The sequence below is a fragment of the Theropithecus gelada genome, chromosome 9, assembly GCF_003255815.1.
Source record: "Theropithecus gelada isolate Dixy chromosome 9, Tgel_1.0, whole genome shotgun sequence".
NCBI classification, from domain to species: domain Eukaryota; kingdom Metazoa; phylum Chordata; class Mammalia; order Primates; family Cercopithecidae; genus Theropithecus; species Theropithecus gelada.
In genome coordinates, this window is record NC_037677.1 from 56914904 (window position 1) to 56933256 (window position 18353).

General features: G+C 43.6%; 1 protein-coding gene across 50 annotated transcripts in view; it reads left to right on the forward strand.

Moving 5' to 3' along the window:
* KCNMA1 (potassium calcium-activated channel subfamily M alpha 1) overlaps positions 1-18353 on the forward strand; it is a 755234-nt gene that overhangs the window by 555260 nt on the left and 181621 nt on the right. For 49 of the 50 annotated variants that reach the window (XR_003121084.1, XM_025395822.1, XM_025395829.1 and 46 more), the window contains 2 exons: positions 2784-2853; positions 9163-9318. Coding sequence is in view for 49 of the 50 variants with exons in the window: in XM_025395822.1 (XP_025251607.1) it covers positions 2784-2853; positions 9163-9318 (226 nt within the window). In the remaining variant the exon portion in view is untranslated. The remainder of the gene's footprint in view (positions 1-2783; positions 2854-9162; positions 9319-18353) is intronic. The other variant, XM_025395849.1, reaches the window with a different exon arrangement.

Consider the following 18353-nt stretch of genomic DNA (forward strand, 5'->3'; position numbering starts at 1 on the left):
TTACTGGTCAAGGGCCGAGCACAGTGGCTCACGCCTGTAATCCCAGCACTTTGAGAGGCCAAGATGGGCAGATCACGAGGTCAGGAGTTCGAAATCAGCCTAACCAACACAGTGAAACCCCTTATCTACTAAAAATACAAAACTTAACTGGGTGTGGTAGCGTGTGCCTGTAATCCCAGTTACTCAGGAGGTTGAGGCAGGGGAGTCGCTTGAACCTGGGAGGCGGAGGTTGCAGTGAGCTGAGATTGTGCCATTGCACTACAGCCTGGGCAACAGAGCAAGTGAGGCTCCGTCTCAAAAAAAAAAAAAAAAAAAAGAAAAAAAAAAGAAAGAAAAAACAGAAATTACTGGTCAAAGGTAGTATCAGAAACATAATTAAGTAGAGCCAGAACTGAGGCCCTGGCAGCAAAAAGAAGTGGGAAGTTCAGGGTTAAAAATGGACTTTGTCTTTCTCTTATTTGTATAATCCTCCCTCCTCCTCAGTTTAATGAGACCAATCTGCCTCCTTTGAAATTAAAATGTCAAAGATCCATGTGAAATGAGCTAATGCAGAAAACTGGCTGAAGCTGTGAACTGCAAGGCAGGGCTGACAGAGGCTCAGAGTCCTTGAGTTATAAGCATGGGCCAACACAACACTTTTTCAAAAATAAAATGAAATCCTTCAAGTGCAAAAACCCAGGGTGAATTTGTGCTGGGAGAGGCTTTAGCGTCATCTATTTCCTAAATTCATAAGTTGCAGCTTTTCAGATAAAGCTGCTCCCTGGCTGCCTTCTCTCCATTTCTGCACTAAAGGGGGTGAAGTGGGGAGCACTGCTGGGTGGGAATTTTGTGGGGGCGTCATAATAAATGCACTTGCATTTCTGATTAGGCTTAGGAGGTGGGCCTTTCTGTGGAATTCCATTCTTTAGCCTTCCTTGTCACAGAAGGAAATGTACAATGTCACTTCTGACAGACTCGGTAACGACAAAAACCATAACTTACACGTGGAGAGAACTTTTAATGATTTCAAAGCATTTTCACATCTGGTCTCCCATTTGCTGCTCATACCAAGCCTGTGAAGTAAATAAAGCAGGTACTGTTGCTCCCAGTGTCCAGATGAGGAAACAGGAACAGAGAGCCCAGGGTTTTCCTAAAGGTCGCGCAGTTCATTAGTACAATAGCTGTGACTGGAACCCAGGTGTTTCCATTCATCTGCCCTCTGCCACTCCCTTTAGCACCATGATTGATGTGGGGAGGACATGTGAGGGCTGGGGTGGCTGCAGGCCATGCTTAACATTGAGTTTGGACTGCGGGGAGGTAGGAGACAATTTTCCATCAGCTCGTGACCCCCACAACGCCTTGGCACTTATTTTTAACCAGCGTTTAAGTCATCATTTTCTCTATTAGCTATGGAAGGCTGAGTCCTTGATCTCATCCTAAGAGCCCTGCTTAGAAATCATTTTTTGTGACAGTGGCCAAGTGTGTGTCACAATTAGAACCATTTGTCATCCTGCTTGTTTGATTTGTCATTGTTGTCTCAAGTTGTTAACTTGGAGAATTGGACTCAGCAGATTATTCTGGGCTAGTGCCTAGGGTGTGGGAGATTGCAAACCTCTGAGGCCCCATGATTTGGGCTTGCTTTCGATGTCTGCATAGGCAATAAGCTGGCATCCCCTGCTCCAGGCCCCCCAGTCCCCAGCACACACGTGCATACATCCCATCCCCAATGTATTCCAGGGGGCTGTCAAATTTTTCATGCCCTGGACACAGACAGCGGCTGTTTTGTGATTTTGTTTTCATGCTAGCAAGAGGTATGGTGGTGGGAACACTGTTTCGCCTGGCTCAGTGTCTGCAACCCCTCAGGATAGCCCTGGCTGCTGGTCCTGATGCAGGATAGTTGAGCCCCAAATTGGGGCTTAGCCCATGAAGGTTTTTAGCTTCCCCCACGAAAGAATTCAAAGGCAAGCTGGTGGTAGGGCAGAAGGAAATAGCTTTATTAAAGCAGCAGTATTACAGCTCCGTGACTGCTCCTGCAGAGGGGGCTACACGATAGAGTAGCAGCTCTGGGCAGTTCTGCTGTCATATATATATACCTACTTTTAATTGCATGCAGATTAAGGGGCAGCTTATGCAAAAATTTCTAGGGAAGGGGTAGTAACTTCTGGGTCATTCGGTCATTGCCATGAAAGGCAAGTCCCATGAGCCCAGTGCAGATAGAAGCAAGTTCTTTGAGCTGTCTTTCTCTGTCCACCCTGACACTTAGGCAGTCGTATTAAAGGGTTTCCTCTTTCACGGCCTTCTTTGTTCCTCATGGTGGCTTCCCAAAATTGTATGTAGTGAGAGATGGAACTGGGACTGGAATTCATCCATGCATTGCAACTTGTTTTCAGGAAAGGACCTGGTATATGCCTGTAAAGTTATATCACTATGAACATATTCTAAGAGATAGTTGATTTCATAATTGGACAACGGGCTTGAAATATGAAGCATTTCAATCCCCTATGATCTAGTAATAGTAATGTTCTAAGGCCTAGAGGATATAGGGAAGCTCCTGGGTGTTGCCATGGCAATGGTAAACTGACAGGGCACACTGCTGGGCATGTCCAGTGGAAAGTTGCTTCTGCCCCATCCCTGTTTCAGCTAGTCCTCAATTTTGTCTGGTATCTGAGCCCTGCCTCTGGAATCAAGTCCTGCATCCTACCTCAGTCCCATGGGTACCCCATTTGGAGATAATAAAATTGATGTTTTGGTCAGACACCATGCATAAGGCAGACCTGTCTCAGCGTTGGTTCTTTCTTTTTCAGAGTAATCTCCATAAAGAACTACCATCCGAAGATAAGAATCATCACTCAAATGCTGCAGTATCACAACAAGGTAGGAGTATAAGAGCCCGCTCCAGGCCTGAAGACACATCCACAGGTCCAGCCTCTTATTCCTCGTTATACAGCCTCACACACACACACACACACACACACACACTCACATGCTCACATGTGCACAACTCAAAGACCTGGGTAAAGAGTTGTGATTGTTAAAAATCTTCCTGGGACATTTCTTTCCCTCCCTCCCTCCCTCCCTCCCTCCTTTCCCCCCCTCCCTCCCTCCCTCTCTCTCTTTCTCTCTCTCTCTTTCTTTCTTTCTTTCTTTCGTTCTTTCGTTCTTTCGTTCTTTCGTTCTTTCTTTCTTTCTTTCGATGGAGTCTCACTCTTGTTGCCCAGGCTGGAGTGCTATGGCATGATCTCGGCTCACCACAACCTTCACCTCCCAGGTTCAAGTGATTCTCCTGCCTCTGCCTCCCATACAGCTGGGATTACAGGCATGCACCGCCATGCCTGGCTAATTTTGTACTTTTAGTAGAGATGGAATGTCTCCATGTTGGTCAGGATGGTCTCGAACTCCCGACCTCAGGTGATCCTCCCGCCTCGGTCTCCCAAACTGCTGGGATTATAGGCATGAGCCACTGTGCCCGGCCCATTTCTTTAGTCCAAACAACGTGTTTGCATTTGGTCACTGGAAGGATGCTCCTTCACGTACTGATTCATTCATTCGGGAAGTGTCTATTGGAACCCGAGTTTCAGAACTATTGATGTACTCTTAGATCCCATCCATACTTAAGTTACAACAACTTTCATTTGTATGTGATGCAGTCATTTATTTATTCAGTAAATATTTACTGAACACCTACTGTGTGATTAGCACTCTCCCTGACACCAGCAGGAATATCAGTGAAGGAGAAGCCCTATTTTGTGTCCTTGGGGATTTAGCAGTTAAGGTGTAGAATGCTCCAGGCAAGTGAGCGATAGGATTTCTCTGTCTGAGACCAGGTGAACTAGTGAGTGCGTAATGTGCTCTGTAAGAGTATAATGTGGAACACATTTCCAGAGTCCAGATGAGAATTTGCAGAGTTGAATCAGAAAAATAGGAAGCTATCCAGAGATTAAACAGAAAGGAATTTTCTTTGTGTTATAGCTGACAATGGAGGATTGATTAGAAAGAAAACAAACGTCAGAGTCTATGCTGTTTCCCTGTAATTACTTCTCAGTAAACCAGAGTCCAGTGTCTCATTCAAAGGCAGTGCTCCTTCTCTTGTCCAGTCAGTGAACTTCAAAAAAAACAGCTTTAGGGGAGGGAAGGTGGCACCTTTCTCCATTTGATGCAGTACCAGTTGTGTCCTTAATGAAGCCTAGAAACCAGAGGCTGCACAGTACCTGGAGCCAGGTGTCCTGTCTGCACAGAATAACTCCCTGCTGGGTTATGAGTGACAGCGTACCCCCTCTTATGGGCCATATTCTCTACAAAATAGGCAGTCAGGTGATTCAGAGAAAACCCCATTCTGCCAAATGCACCAGCGCCATGCCGTTATTTCTTAATTGCTGGCAAATGCTGGCCCATTTTGCTGTGTAGAGGCCCATCAGAGGCTGTCACTGAGTGGAGCCTGCTGTCGGTGACTGGCCCACCACCCAGAACGGCTGACTGCTGCCAGCCACTGCCCAGCCCTCGGCAGGTGGCTGCCTTGCAGAAGGTGTTGTTCTCCAGCCAGCAGATTTGGTGGTGGGCACCCAAGGTCACATTTGCCTATTCGTCTCTGCAAAACAGTGTCCCAAGGACACTGAAGAGATAAAGTGAGGATATTGGTAACGCACGGGCATCAAGCTGGAAAAGTTTTTGATGGCAGCCCCTGTAGGTGGAGGTGAATTTTATTAGCAAGGCTGTGACTGGTGACAGCTCCTGCAGCAACGAGCTCTCCTTTCATTTGTGATCTGAAATTTCATTTAGTGTGGGAGTGCCTTAAGCTGTTGTTTAGATTTTTGACTGAATTTAGATTGAATAGGAAAATTAATGTTGTATGTTTAGAAGGGGTTGTCAGTTCCTTTTTTTCTCTTTCCAATGAGTGCTGATGCAGCATCTTCAAGAAATTAAGGAGGATTTTAGCTCTGTGGTTCTTGTCCAACTCAAAGTAGCTCAACTGGCCTAGGATCCAGACAGTCCCTGGTCGATAATCACATGATCATAGCAACCTGAATGTCTTTGGCAAACCTCTGTGTTGTGATTATTCAGAAACAATGAGGAAGATATCAACCAATCCATATTATTTGCTTAAAACACATTTTGTTTAGAACCATCCCAAACTATTTGAGTTTTGGGGTTGGGCAGAATCACTTACAGATCCTTGGATGATTAATAAGGACACAAGGAATAGAGTGACTTTGACACAGGACATTTTGTTGTTGTTTTTCTTTCATACCTCTCTTCTAGAGAAAGAACAAAATGTCCACTCATCATTGTTTGTCTTTCGTTCCTTGTAGAATTGCAAATGGACATTCTTCACCCTGCTTCACAGTTTTGCTCTGTTTCCTGAGATGCTTCCTACTCTTTCAATACATTTTCTTCCTCTTCCCTTTCAGCATTTTTTTTTCTGCCTTTCTTGGCACTTTTTGCTGCACTCATCCTAGATGCTTAGAGATCTCCATGCATTACAACTTGCTTTCAGGAAAGGACCTGGTATGTGCCTGTAAAGTTATGTCACTATGAACATATTCCAAGAGATAGCTGATTTCAGAATTGGACAAAGTCTTGATATATGAAGCATTTCAATCCCCTATGATCTAGTAATAGTAATGTTCTAGGGTCTAGAGGGATGTAGGGAAGCTGCCTACTTTCTCTTCATGTAAAACTGGCCCTGAGTTTGTCATCATCATAATTGTAGACATTTGGGTCATATTTTATGGTTTTAAAAGAACTTTGACATCCATTTTCTTCTTTAGTACTCATTGGACCATCTGTGCATTTTAGAATCCCAGGGTAACTTCAGAGCAGGGCATCTAAGCTCTGTGCAGACAGCGTAACTCTCCTGGGCACAAATCATGGCCACTACTCTGCAGCCAGTGAACGGAGAGACAGAACAGCTTACTGCCACCGACTCTTTAAATGGAGCCACAGCCCGTTGAGCCAAACTGTGGTTCCTGAGAGTAGGCATTACAGAAGGGCTGATGCTCTCCAAACTGTGTCTTTTAATATCACTAGAATTCTTGGAGAGAAACGCTTTCATGCTGGCCATCTTTTTCATGCTGGCCCGGCATCTTCTGATTTGAGTGTAAATGGCTCAAAGCTCTTCAAGGAAAGATTGGTTTATAACTTCTTGGAAAAGTGTCACTCCTGATGACTTACCTGTCATTGGATTTTTTATTTTTCTGAAAGACTCTAGTGAAAGAGGCCTATATCTCTGGAAACCAAGTCCCATGAGCCCAGTGCAGATAGAGGCAAGTTCTTTGAGCTTTCTTTCTCACTGTCCACCTGACACTTGGGCAATCATATTAAATCGTTTCCTCTTTCATGGACTTCTTTCTTCCTCATGGTGGCTTTCCCAAATTGTATGTAGTGAGAGATGGAACTGGGACTGAAATTAATCTCTCCTGGTTGTCCAGGACAGCCTGTTTCCAGTTCCTTCTCCATGGAATGAAGGAGGGGTGGTGAAGTAGCAGAAATGAAGAGCAGCCAGATCTGCCAGATCTGCTCTTTATATTATCCAAGTTAGGGAGAGAGGATTTGCCTCCAGACTTCTGGGCACTAACACTGGCATTTTTCATCAGACTCAAATTACTTTAAATGGAAAAGGACGAAGTTTCCAGAAACAAAGGATTTACGTTCCTGGGTCAGTCTCCTCTCTTTGTTTCATGCGCAGAGATTTCCCTCCAAGCGTTCAGCAGGTCACCCTCACTCCTTCCCTGCATTGGAGAAAATATAATGCCCAAAAAAAGAGGGCAAAGAACCCTGATATAAGGAATAAACTCAACTTTTCTATGTAATCACATGGCCAAGTGTCAAGGTGGACAGTGAGAAAGAAAGCTCAAAATATGCCTACAGAGTTCAAACCAGATAGCGCCATGGGGGACCCAAGGATGAAATGCCTGAGCCTCATACCCTAGGTAGCACATGCGGATAGGAGAGACTTTCTTTGAAAGGTTTGGCTTGTTTGTTTGAAGTTGCCATGAAGGTTCGGAGGTGTCTCTTTACGGCTTCGACCAAAAAAATCTCCTTTCACACACAATGCTTGACTTGTTCATTACTTAAACTTAATTTCTCCTCATTCTTCTCAGGTTCTCAGATGATGTTACTGCAAATCAGTATTTCTCAAGTTATACCAATGTGTTCTCTACAATGCCCAGGAAGTAAAAGGGAAAGTGGCCATCTGAAGCCAGTGGAGAGTAGAGAAAGGAAGGGATAAAGGGTAGGGCTAGTTGTTGGAATTGAGTCTGCAGTGTGGGGAAGGTCCTTTGATAGCTTGACAGCAATTACCATTTGCTGTGTCCCCTCTATGAGACTATTTTAGCCATTCTGTCATCAGGGAGGGCACAGTCATCTCTCCCTGGCTTAGGATGCACAAGATTGTCACAGAAGTGGATTTTGCAAGAAGGAATTTCACAAGAGTGGCATTTTTGAAAGCAGAGTGTGGAACCCTTGGACTTACTCTTTGTTTCCACAATGAAATCTTCCATCTTTCTAGTTCAACTATCGTATATTGTTCTGAAAGTGAAGGGAAGACTCCCTTGGTGCTCCTTGTGTTTGCTGAGATGTGCAGAGAAATAACAACTCCAAAGCCGTAGAATCTTGGCATTAGCAGAGACTTAGAAGGGCTGTCTGATTCAACCTCCTAGTGCAGAGCAAACGTTCTTTCCATAGTAACTTGGAGAAATACTTACTGAGTCTTAGGGACAAAGACCTTTCATTTTTTAAGGTAACCTTCTTCGTTTGGTAGACAAATTACATTCTTAGGAAGTTCATTTATAAAACAAGACAAAAATCTGCTTTCTTGGAATATATACCAGTCAGTCTTAATTCTGGCTTCTAGAACAAAGCAGTACAAACCTAATCTTGGACACAGCAGCACCTGAAGTATTCAGATGTAATTATCCTGTCTCTGTGAGGACGAGAGCCTTCTTCAGGCCAAATATTACTGGCTCTCTTAACTGTTCCTCAAAAGATCTTTTCCAGACGCTACCTCCTCTTGTCTTTGTCACTTTTCTCTGGAAGTTATTCAGTTGATCATTTTCCCTCTTTAAATCTGACTGAAAACTGGATCAAGTACTCTGGAACTAGTCTGACCAGTTTGCAGCAGAATGAAATGTTCATTTCCCTTGATCTGGAGAGCATTTCTGACAAGTAGATGCTGGTTTTCTCTGTAATGTCACATGGCTGGCCTAAAATTTGAGGTTTTAGTTACCCACACACTTACATTTAGCTTTGTGTGTTTTGTTTTCTTTTATTTCTCTCCTGCCTGCTGCCAAGCTAGGTCTTCTCATATTATATAGTTGATTTTTTTAAACCTAAATGCTGTACTGGACATGAAAGCCTTGTAAATCTTTTTAGTTTGGTCTTTTGCCGATTTTTCCAACTCTGGAGAACCTTACTTTGATTCTTTCATCCAATGTCTATGACTCTGCTTCATGCCACTTAAAAATAATTGGATGAGCATGCCGCTGGGTCCTTGTCTCAGGGCCTGACATAAGGGTTGAATAGGACCAGTCCATTTGCAAAAGATTGGAAACATCAACATTGTGATTCACCTGATGTTTTAGGCCAGTGGTTCTCAAAGTGTGGCCCCTAGATCAACAGCATCAGCGCCACCTCCAACTTGTGAGAAATGCCAAATTCTCCAGCCTTACCCTAGATCTACTGAATCAGAAATGCCGGCGGTGGGAGCGGGGGGTCAACAATCTGTGTTTTCACAAACTGTGCAGGTGATTCTGATGCCCGCTCCTGATGCCTGGGAGTCACCGATCTGGAGTATTGGAAAGGCAGGTAAAAAAGAAACTGAAAATATACAGGCATTTGGCACTCTTACAGTCTATTTGAGGACTCAACCTAACCATTTAGCTAGACATCTTAGTAACCCCAGCTGATGTGTCTGTCACAAGAGGAAATTCCTCTGGGCTCTATTTGGCTAAATGGCCAACCCAGGGGAGGACTTGGGCTTGGTAGGTGCAGAAGCAACGGTCCAGAGAGACTGAGGTGTGATGAGCAGAAGAGTTACGTAAAACAGCAAACATCAGACCCCAGCAAGGGAAAAGAAGGGCAAGACTGAATGGCCCTGAGTGGTCGGGCAATGCTGCATTTCCCAGAAGAAATGTTGAACAATCGAACATTTAACAGAGCGAGGTCTCATACCTGCTTTTCTTTCCCCAGGCCCATCTGCTAAACATCCCGAGCTGGAATTGGAAAGAAGGTGATGACGCAATCTGCCTCGCAGAGCTGAAGTTGGGCTTCATAGCCCAGAGCTGCCTGGCTCAAGGCCTCTCCACCATGCTTGCCAACCTCTTCTCCATGAGGTCATTCATAAAGGTAACGTCTCGTCTTATTAGAGCACATTAGCTCAGGATTCCATTTGTCGTGGGGTTGAGTAGAGCGCACAGCTTAAACTCAAAACAGATCGGCGGGCTCTAACCACTTGGGTTAAGGAGAAATTCCTTGTTATGGATTTGGGCATGAAGCCAACTTCTTTCAAAATTATGTTTTTATTTTTATTTGGCACATCCACAGCCATTAAATGATTGTTCAAAGCACAATCCCGTCTTTTTTTAGATAAACCACATGTTTATCTATCAACAAAGCCTCCGCTGTTAAAACAAAAATATGATTTATATACATTCCATATGGCAAAAGAGCGCCTAAAGAAAAGCATTATCATTTTGCTCTTTTATATCAAGTGGCTGGTGGACCTCTCACTGTGTGGATAAATGCAGACCATGTGTTTGTGCTGAAGCCCAAACCCCAACAACATAATTCATTTATTTATTTCTGCACAATCAAGGAGGCCAGCAGGACTGACGTGCCGCGGTTGTTTGAATGGAGAGCGAAACAATGTACTGAGTCCTCGGCAGCAGTGCCCTTTGCATGGAGAGAGAGGCAGTCTGGATGTGTTCATGTCCTTGTCGGGGCTGGCTGGGCAGCCACTCCAAAGTCCCCAAGGTGGCCATACCTGCTGCACCAGTGCAGGCAAAGAGGAAAAAAACCAACTCTGTCCTCCCAGGGTGGGCCAGGTTAGGATTGTGATTTCAGGGCCTTGCACTGAGCATCCAGCCCCTACCAAAGAGGCTTCTGGAGGACAGTCACTCCAGTCCTCATCCTTAGACTGTTCTTAGATTAGGCAGTCAAGGTGACAAACCAGGGTGTAAGACAGGTCTAGCTTGGGCCTTTCTGATATGGCATGGGAGGCAGTTAGCTATGGATCTGGGCTAATATCCTTCCTCTTATTATGTAAGGAGCAGAATTAATAGCTGGCAAGGTGGAAAATTACATCCTTAGGAAGTCCATGAGTCAGCACGAGGTCCGTAAAGGAGGCCAGAAGCTCTGCAATCAAAGGTGTGAGACCTCCTGCCTTTTGCTGTCATGTGGATGCCTAATCCACTGCCACGTTCCTTGATGGTGTTGAGGAAATGGCCTAGGTTGCAATAAGAGGGATGTGTGGGAAGCATGAGGACACAGATGTGTTAGTGCTCACCACAGGCACCTGTGAGTGATAGTATTTAGAGCAGGAGTTTTTCTAGGTCCCTACCTGCCAAATCGGCTTTATGTAGCCAACTGATAGTTAGCATTGCTCTACATAGAAGAACGAATTGCTTTGGAGCTCCTTCAATCACTTTAGCAACACTAATAGCAAGGGATACCTTGATTTAAAAAATCCTTCTATGCTCATTATGCAGCCAAAGGTCTCAGCTCAACAGAACTCTGAGCTCAGATCCAGCTTACAAATAAAGACATTGCATTCCTTTAAGTGTCTTCTTTAATCCAGGCTGCTCTTGTCCTGCATGGGTGAAACTGAATGGAGGTGGCAGGGAGGTCTGTATAGCTGTGTTTAGAGACAAGACCCTGAAGCCAGATGTAGCCATGTGTCTCCCAGGGATCTTATGTTCAATGTGAGAAGCCCAGACTCAGGATAGAGGACTGTCACCAAGAGAACTTCTCTGGCTCTTTCAATCAAACTCTGGTGGTTTTCTTCCAGGGCATGGCCCATGGGACCAAGCACGTGGTGTGTGGAGCTGTGCTCTGCTTCCTCGTGTTGATGTAACATGGGCCTTGGCAGGGCCCCACCACAGATGGGGCCCCTTGACATGTGTATGTTTTGATTTTGTGGTGCCTGCATGGTAACTAGAGCTGTCTGTCAAGGAAATTAATAAAATGGATGTGATGCTGATTCTTCAGTGCTATTAGCAGCAGGGAAAACCTCTGCCCAACTTTCCTCTGGACCCTGATGGGCCTCACCTCTAAAGCCAAGGACGTCCCCTCCAGCTCAGCTAATCCCATTGCCAAGTTCCTATTTAGGAAGAGCTTGTGGGAAAGGTTGGGCCTGGCCCTGGTGTAACTGAAAACACATTTTCTTCCAGGGGTTATGTTACCACATTATTTCTGTATAGGACCAACTCCTGCCTGTTTGGAAGTAGCTCTCTGAATATGGCCTTTTGACACTGAGATGGTCTTTGTGTTAGAATTTGCTAAGGTACATGACCTGGAAATCACAAGACTTCCCTTCATCTATTTTTCTCACTTAAAATAGAAACGCCTTATTCACGTGCTCCCCATTCTACATTGCTATCTTTGTGTACTTACCTCCAAATCCCAGATCTTTGTCTCCTTTAGGTCATGGTGAACACCATAATGGTACTCTCCTTGGCATGTCTTATGTATTGTCTCCCATTCCAGGGATCACAAAGCCCTCACTTATTTTTGTTGGGATGGAAAAGTAAACCTACAAATGGATTATTGTTTACAGAAATTGCTTCCTTCTCCAATGACCTCCGTATCCTATGACGGAGAATTCGTCAATATTTCCATGGGGACAAGCAGGCCTATTAGGATGGACAGGGAAGGGATGAGGCTTTGGCAGCACTTGATCCTTTGGGAACACTTAGCATTTCTGGAAGCCAAAGGTAAAGTGTTAGCTCACCCTCTCCCTTGCCCTAGGCCAGTTGTGTCTGTTTTTTGGTGCTGCAGAACCCCTGCTAAAATAAGAGAAACAAGACTATAACAGCAAAGATGCAGCACAGGCAGAAGCACAATGACTATCCACTGGGCTTTTTAATTTAATATTTTCTTTTGTAGAGAGAGGTCTCCCTATGTAGTCCAGGTTGGTCTCAAACTCCTGGGTTCAAGCAATCCCCTGCCTCAGCCTCCCAAAGAGCTGGGATTATATAGGCATGAGCCACTTCCACTGGGTTTTTTATCATGCATGAGACCAAAATGCCAAGACTGAAAGTGGGGGTGATACGTTTAATAAAAGGAAGAGGGACTACTGGCCAGGCATGTTGGCTCACGCCTGTAATCTCAGCACTTTGGGAGGCTGAGGCAGGTGGATCACCTAAGGTCAGGAGTTCAAGACCAGCCTGGCCAACATGGTGAAACCCCTTCTTTGCTAAAAGTACAAAAATTAGCTGGGTATGGTTGTGCATGCCTGTAGACCCAGCTACTCAGGAGGCTGAAGCAGGGAAATCACTTGAACCGAGAAGGTGGAGGTTGCAGTGAACCGAGATTGTGCCACTGCACTCCAGCCTGGGCGACAGAGCAAGAAGACTCCATCTCAAAACAAACAAACAAACAAAAAAACAAAAAAGAAAAAAAGAAAAAGAAAGAGGGACTACTGGTATACAGGAATTACAAAAGAGGCCCAGCCTGGAGGTACCAAGAAATATGGGGCAATGCTTCTTTATCTCCCCATCAATGTCACACTCAAAGATACCTACCCTAGCACCCCAAGTCATTGTCCCTGAAAACCTCACTCCTGTGCGGATATATCTCTGAATTGATCTAAAGTTTTTAGGAATCTTTTTATATTTTTACCCTATATCTTTGGGAGTAATGAATTTCTTAAGTTTGCTAACTACTGTTAAAAATTTTTTTTCTGGCTCTTTGTCCTTAATTTACTCCACTTAAACTTCAAGGCATGCCCTCTACAGCTTCTGGTGTGCTAGGATTTAACAAATCTATGCCGATTTTATATCTAATACATTTAGGAAAGAGATTCAAGCTGGCAATCCAGGGGTCCTCCAGCTCAGCAGCTGCTGTTAAGGACAGGTTAAGCATTTTGTGCAGTAGGATCTTGTTTGAACCCCTGAGTTCCTTTAAGGAGTTCACACGAACGTCCTGATGCCTGTGAATTATCTGCATTGACATTATCAGCCAGCCCTGGAACATCCTGTTCATTTGCCACTGTCTGATCTCTTACTCCTAGCCTGTCAGGAATCTCCCTGCTGTCTTCTGTAAAGACCCAGGCAATGAACTTACTTAACCTATCTGCCATTGCCTCAGCACTGAATAAGTGGCCACACTTACTCTCTACTTGGCTTCCTCACTTGGATGTAATTTAAGATCCACTGATTTGTTTTTGTTTTTGTTTTTGAGTCTTACTATGCATACTGAGCTTCTCTTCAGCATATGAGGTTTCAAGTTGGGGCTTGGCCTGCCATCTTTATGAATTGTGCTATTATTCTTACTAGGATTAGCTGTCTTTGCACATGACAAATTGTGCGTCTGTATGTGTGTGTGTGTGAGTGTGTGTGTGTTTAGAGGGTGATTAACTCTTAAAATTGTTTTTCCATCTACATTGAGACTTCCAATTTAGCACATTTAAATTATTCTCACAATTGCCAACTATTTTAACTCTGTTAATCTATCATTTTATACACACACACACACACACACACACACACACACACACACACACACACAACCTAGAGCACGGTATGCTCTCCATGATTATTTCTTTGTTGAATAAATCAGTTTTGAGAATGAAGAAAATATGTTATGCATTTCTTGTGTTTTTTTTTTTTTTCCCCTACGCTACAAGATTTGGAATTTGCGGATGAAATGTTACTTAATATCGATAACAACACATGCTCCTCTATCATGTTTTCTGTTTTTGAATGAGAAAGCACTAGAGAAATCAGACGCATGCTATTCAGATTGTATCTTGGCTGAAGTGGATATGGCTGGACACACAAAGTTTTTGTCCTAGCACTAACCATAGCCAAGGGAATCATTTAAATATTTTTAGTCTGGGTTATGTTTATGTGTATATGTGTGCTTGTACATATGTATGTATGGAATTAGTCTGGTTTATATAAAAATATAAATCAAGGACTTTTAATAATAGCTAAAAAATACTGATTCCCATATGCTAAATCCCGTATTAAGTGCTTTAGCTGCAATGTCACATTTAATTCTCACAATGACCCTACCCAAACTTGTCACTATTATTATCCTTCTTTTACAGTGGCAGGCACTATACGTTAAAAGAAGTTCAACAACCTGCATGAGGACGTATAGTTTGGAATTGACAAACTCAGGTGTTCAACCCCAAGCAAACTAGTTCCAGGTTTGCCCTTGAGTATACTGAAAGGAAATGTGAGAAACAATAAGAGAAAATTTTAGCTAGTGCCATTATCTTAGCACAAATCTTAGCTTTCTATAGTTCATTGTATGTGAACTGTTGATGCAATAGAAATGCCCTGTGCACCTACCCTATTCCAGACAGTGCGCTAATCCCATCAGCATCCTTATGGCTAGGAGGCTCTGGTATGCTTCAGAAAGCTTCTGTTCTGACTTGGATGTGTGGGCACATGTTTGCATAGCTCCATTCTGTGCATCTTCTTTACCTTTCTCTCTGCCCACCTCTACAAAGGCAGAGGCCACCGCGTCATAACAGGTACCCTAGGCTGGGCTGAGTCAGGGTAGTGAATGAACTAGGCTCCCAAGAAGGGATTGGCATTACACACTGCTGTATTGAGGAGGTGAGACTAATTGGAGTCTAAACTAAGTGGGTCTGAAGAGCTGGGGATAACTTAGGTAGGTCCTTCTGGGAGAAAGTAAGTATATTAGGGTTCCCTACAGAAACAGCAACTCTGTGTGTGTGTGTGTGTATGTGTGTGCACGTGCACGCACTCGCATGCACATGTGTGAGAGAAAGAGAGAGATGTTGATTATAAGGAATTGGCCCACATGGTTATGGTGGCTGGGAAATCCCAAGCTCTATAAACTGGAGACCCAGGAAAGATGATGGTGTAGTCTCTGTCTGAGTCTGAAAATCTGAGAACCAGTAAAGTCAATGGCATAAGTTTCAGTCTAGATCTGAAGGCAGGAGGAGACTGATGTCCCAGCTTAAGACTGACCATCCGGCAGAGGGAGCAAATTCTCCCTTACTCCTCCTTTTTATTCTATTCAGGCCTTCAGTGGGTTAGATACCCACATGGGGTGGGTTGAGGGTGTGGGGGTGCCAATTTGCTTTACTCAGTCCACAAATTCAAATGTTAATCTCATGCAGAAACACCCTCCACCCTAACAGACACACCCAGAATAATGTTCAACCAAATATCTAGGTACATCATGACCCAGTCAAATTAACATTAATCATCACAGCAAGCAATTCTTATTGTCTAGTGGGTGTAAGCTCTGCTAACCAGGTTGAAGGAGGCATACCAGAAGCAGAACTCAACCTTGCGTGGCAGGGTTGGACTTGACAAGGTCTCTGAAATGGGGCCAGGATTGCAACTGATAAGGATGAGATTGAGGTGACTCTCTACTTAGGAAAGAACAACTGGTGGTACCAGAGTAGAGAGTTTGTCTTGCAAAGTAAACCCACATGGTGGAAATTAGATAGGGAAATGCAAGATGTTGCTTACTCCATTACCCATGGACAATGTCACCCTAACCACAGATGGCACTGTGACAGCAGACTTCTGCACATATTCCTCACTAGTGAAGAGTAGCTCCCAATACAATTATACTCACTTCCTTGGTAATCTCAATTATTCTCATTGCTTTTAGATACATAGATGACTTCCATATTTGTATTTCCATAAAGAACCTCTCCCCTGAACCCGGCATCACTGATTCGACTGCTGCTCAACATCTATATTTGAATACCCCATCTCCTCTCAGACTTACCATATCCACAATCGAATTCCTTTTCTTTGTCCACAAACCTGTTCTTCGCCCATTTTACTATTGGCAATGCCATCCCTCCCATGGCTGAAACTAAAAATTCTGGAGTCACCCTTGACTAATTTTAAAAAATTTATTTATTTGCCCTCAAACACCACATTCAATACAGCAGGAAATCCTCTTGGTTCAAGTTTCAAAATATTCCCAGAATTGGAGCACTTCTCATCACCTTACTACTAGCTCCAAACCACCATCATGTCTCTCCTAGAATATTATACCAGCCTCCTAACTGGTCTATCTGCTCTGCCCTTACCACCCCACCTCCAATCTATTTTCAACAAAGCATCAAGAACAACCTTCTCAAGCATGAATCAGATCCTGTCACTCTTCTGCCTAAGTCTCTCCATAGGGTCCCATCTCATCTGAATAAAGTCCTTACAATGGCCTGCAGGTCCTAAGCAGTCAGGTCCCTGGGACCTCAGTGGCCTAAGTCCTAAGTGTTCTCCGGCTTCTCATGTTAGCCACACTCCCTTGAGCTGGTCTAGGGATTTTTACTTGTTTTTCCCTCTGGCTGGATATTCCTCCCCTGAGCAACTGCTTGGCTCCCCTCTGTCCAACTCTTCTTGTCTTTGCTTAATATTAATTTCTCAGTTGAGTCTTTCATCTAAGACATTAGAACTGCATTTTTAAACGGGATTAAAATTGAATTTTTAATTGAAGTATAATAAAAGTGGCATATAATAAATGTACAACCTGTTAAATACTTATACCCTCAGTGCTCATGTAACAAGGACCTGGATTAGAAACAGTACATTATAAATATCCCAGAACCCCCTGTTTTTTTAAAAAATAAGTCTGGTGATACTACATGATGGGGTCTGTTTCTGGATTCTCGTGGGAGAATTGACACCACCACAATACTGAGTTATCCAATCTATGAATATGGTATATCTCTTATAGAGGGATACTTTATGATTCAACAACTTCCCTGGCAAATACAGGAAAATCAAGAAGAAAGTAACTAAGCTCATACAAGTTCTCTGGGGCTTGTGAGGGTCTCTAGTCCTACTTCATATTCTCTAGGAAGTATATAGCTATTCTCAGCTTCATGGGTGGATAAAGTTTCCATGTGGAAAAAACAGAATTGCATTTTAGGAATTTGCACACCCTCCCCCTCCACACGCCATATATCCACATCCTTATTTACTCCCTTGTCTTTGTTTTTTCCTGTGGCACTATTTGGTGTTTATTGCCTCTTTTCCCTGGGACAATGTGAGCACTGTGAAGATGGGGCTACTTGCTGAATCCTTAGTGCCTAGAACAGCGCCTGACTCATAATAGGTACTCAATACATGTTTGTGGAATAAATGAATGCATCAGTTGGCCTCAGCCTAGCCTGGCCAGCCTGTATTACAGACAGCCGTGTGGGACCAGGACCAGCAGGGACTTGTAATTTGGTGTGATTTTGGTGCGGAAAACTTCTTTCTTTGCTACTGTATGTGATTCCCTTGCCAAATTAAAGAGCTTGGATTCAACGTAGAAACGTGAAATGCAAAGCTCCATAATCCTTGGCGAGGATTGTGCGGAGGCTGGTTAGATTTGGTTATAAACCACTTTGACTGCCAGAAAATCCAGTCAGTGTGTTGTTTAAGTTCACAAATCAAAATAAACACCCATGGATTGAAATGAATTTGCTAAACCCTAGTATCCCGTTTGGGTCAACGTCATTGTGTACTCGTTTTTCACCCTACTTAGATCCCATTAGATCAGAGGCTTCCATGTGGGAGGATGCTGGCTCCCACAATGCCACTCAGTCTGACCAAGCCCACTAATGCCCACCTGAAAGTAGAGTAATTTCTGTGAAAACCATTTCCAATAAAGAGAGAAGTAATCCATGAGCTATTAACAGGGATTCATTTCCCCTATGGCCCTGGTAATTTCTAGAACATTGAATTAAAGAGTTCTCAGACCTTTACAAATTCTCAAGGCAAACATTATTAGCAAAAAGAAGCCCATACAGCATGTTAGAAGATTGCCAGAAAATGTCAATGGAACTTCTGAATAAAATAAAAGAAGTTGAAACTCCTTTCCCCATCTTCTCCCCTTCTCCCGCCTTCCACCTAACATGATTAGAAAGTCATTTCATGTGTCTTATATGTTTGGTGAATCAAAGGCAAACGTACATGATTGATGGTGACAGGGAACACATTTAATTCATTATTCTTTACTTTGCAGCAAAATGATTTGTGTAAACTGTCTGCCTAGCATTAAAGGTAAAGCAAACTTAGAAACCCCAAAATGTTATATTTTCATCTAATATTTTCCTTTCGGTTTTATAGCTGTAATCACATATGGATTCTTTTATTTGGGTCTTGGCATGGACTGAACAAAGAGAAAGGCAGCACAGAAAGATTACATAACATACACGCAAAGCCCGGTGCCCA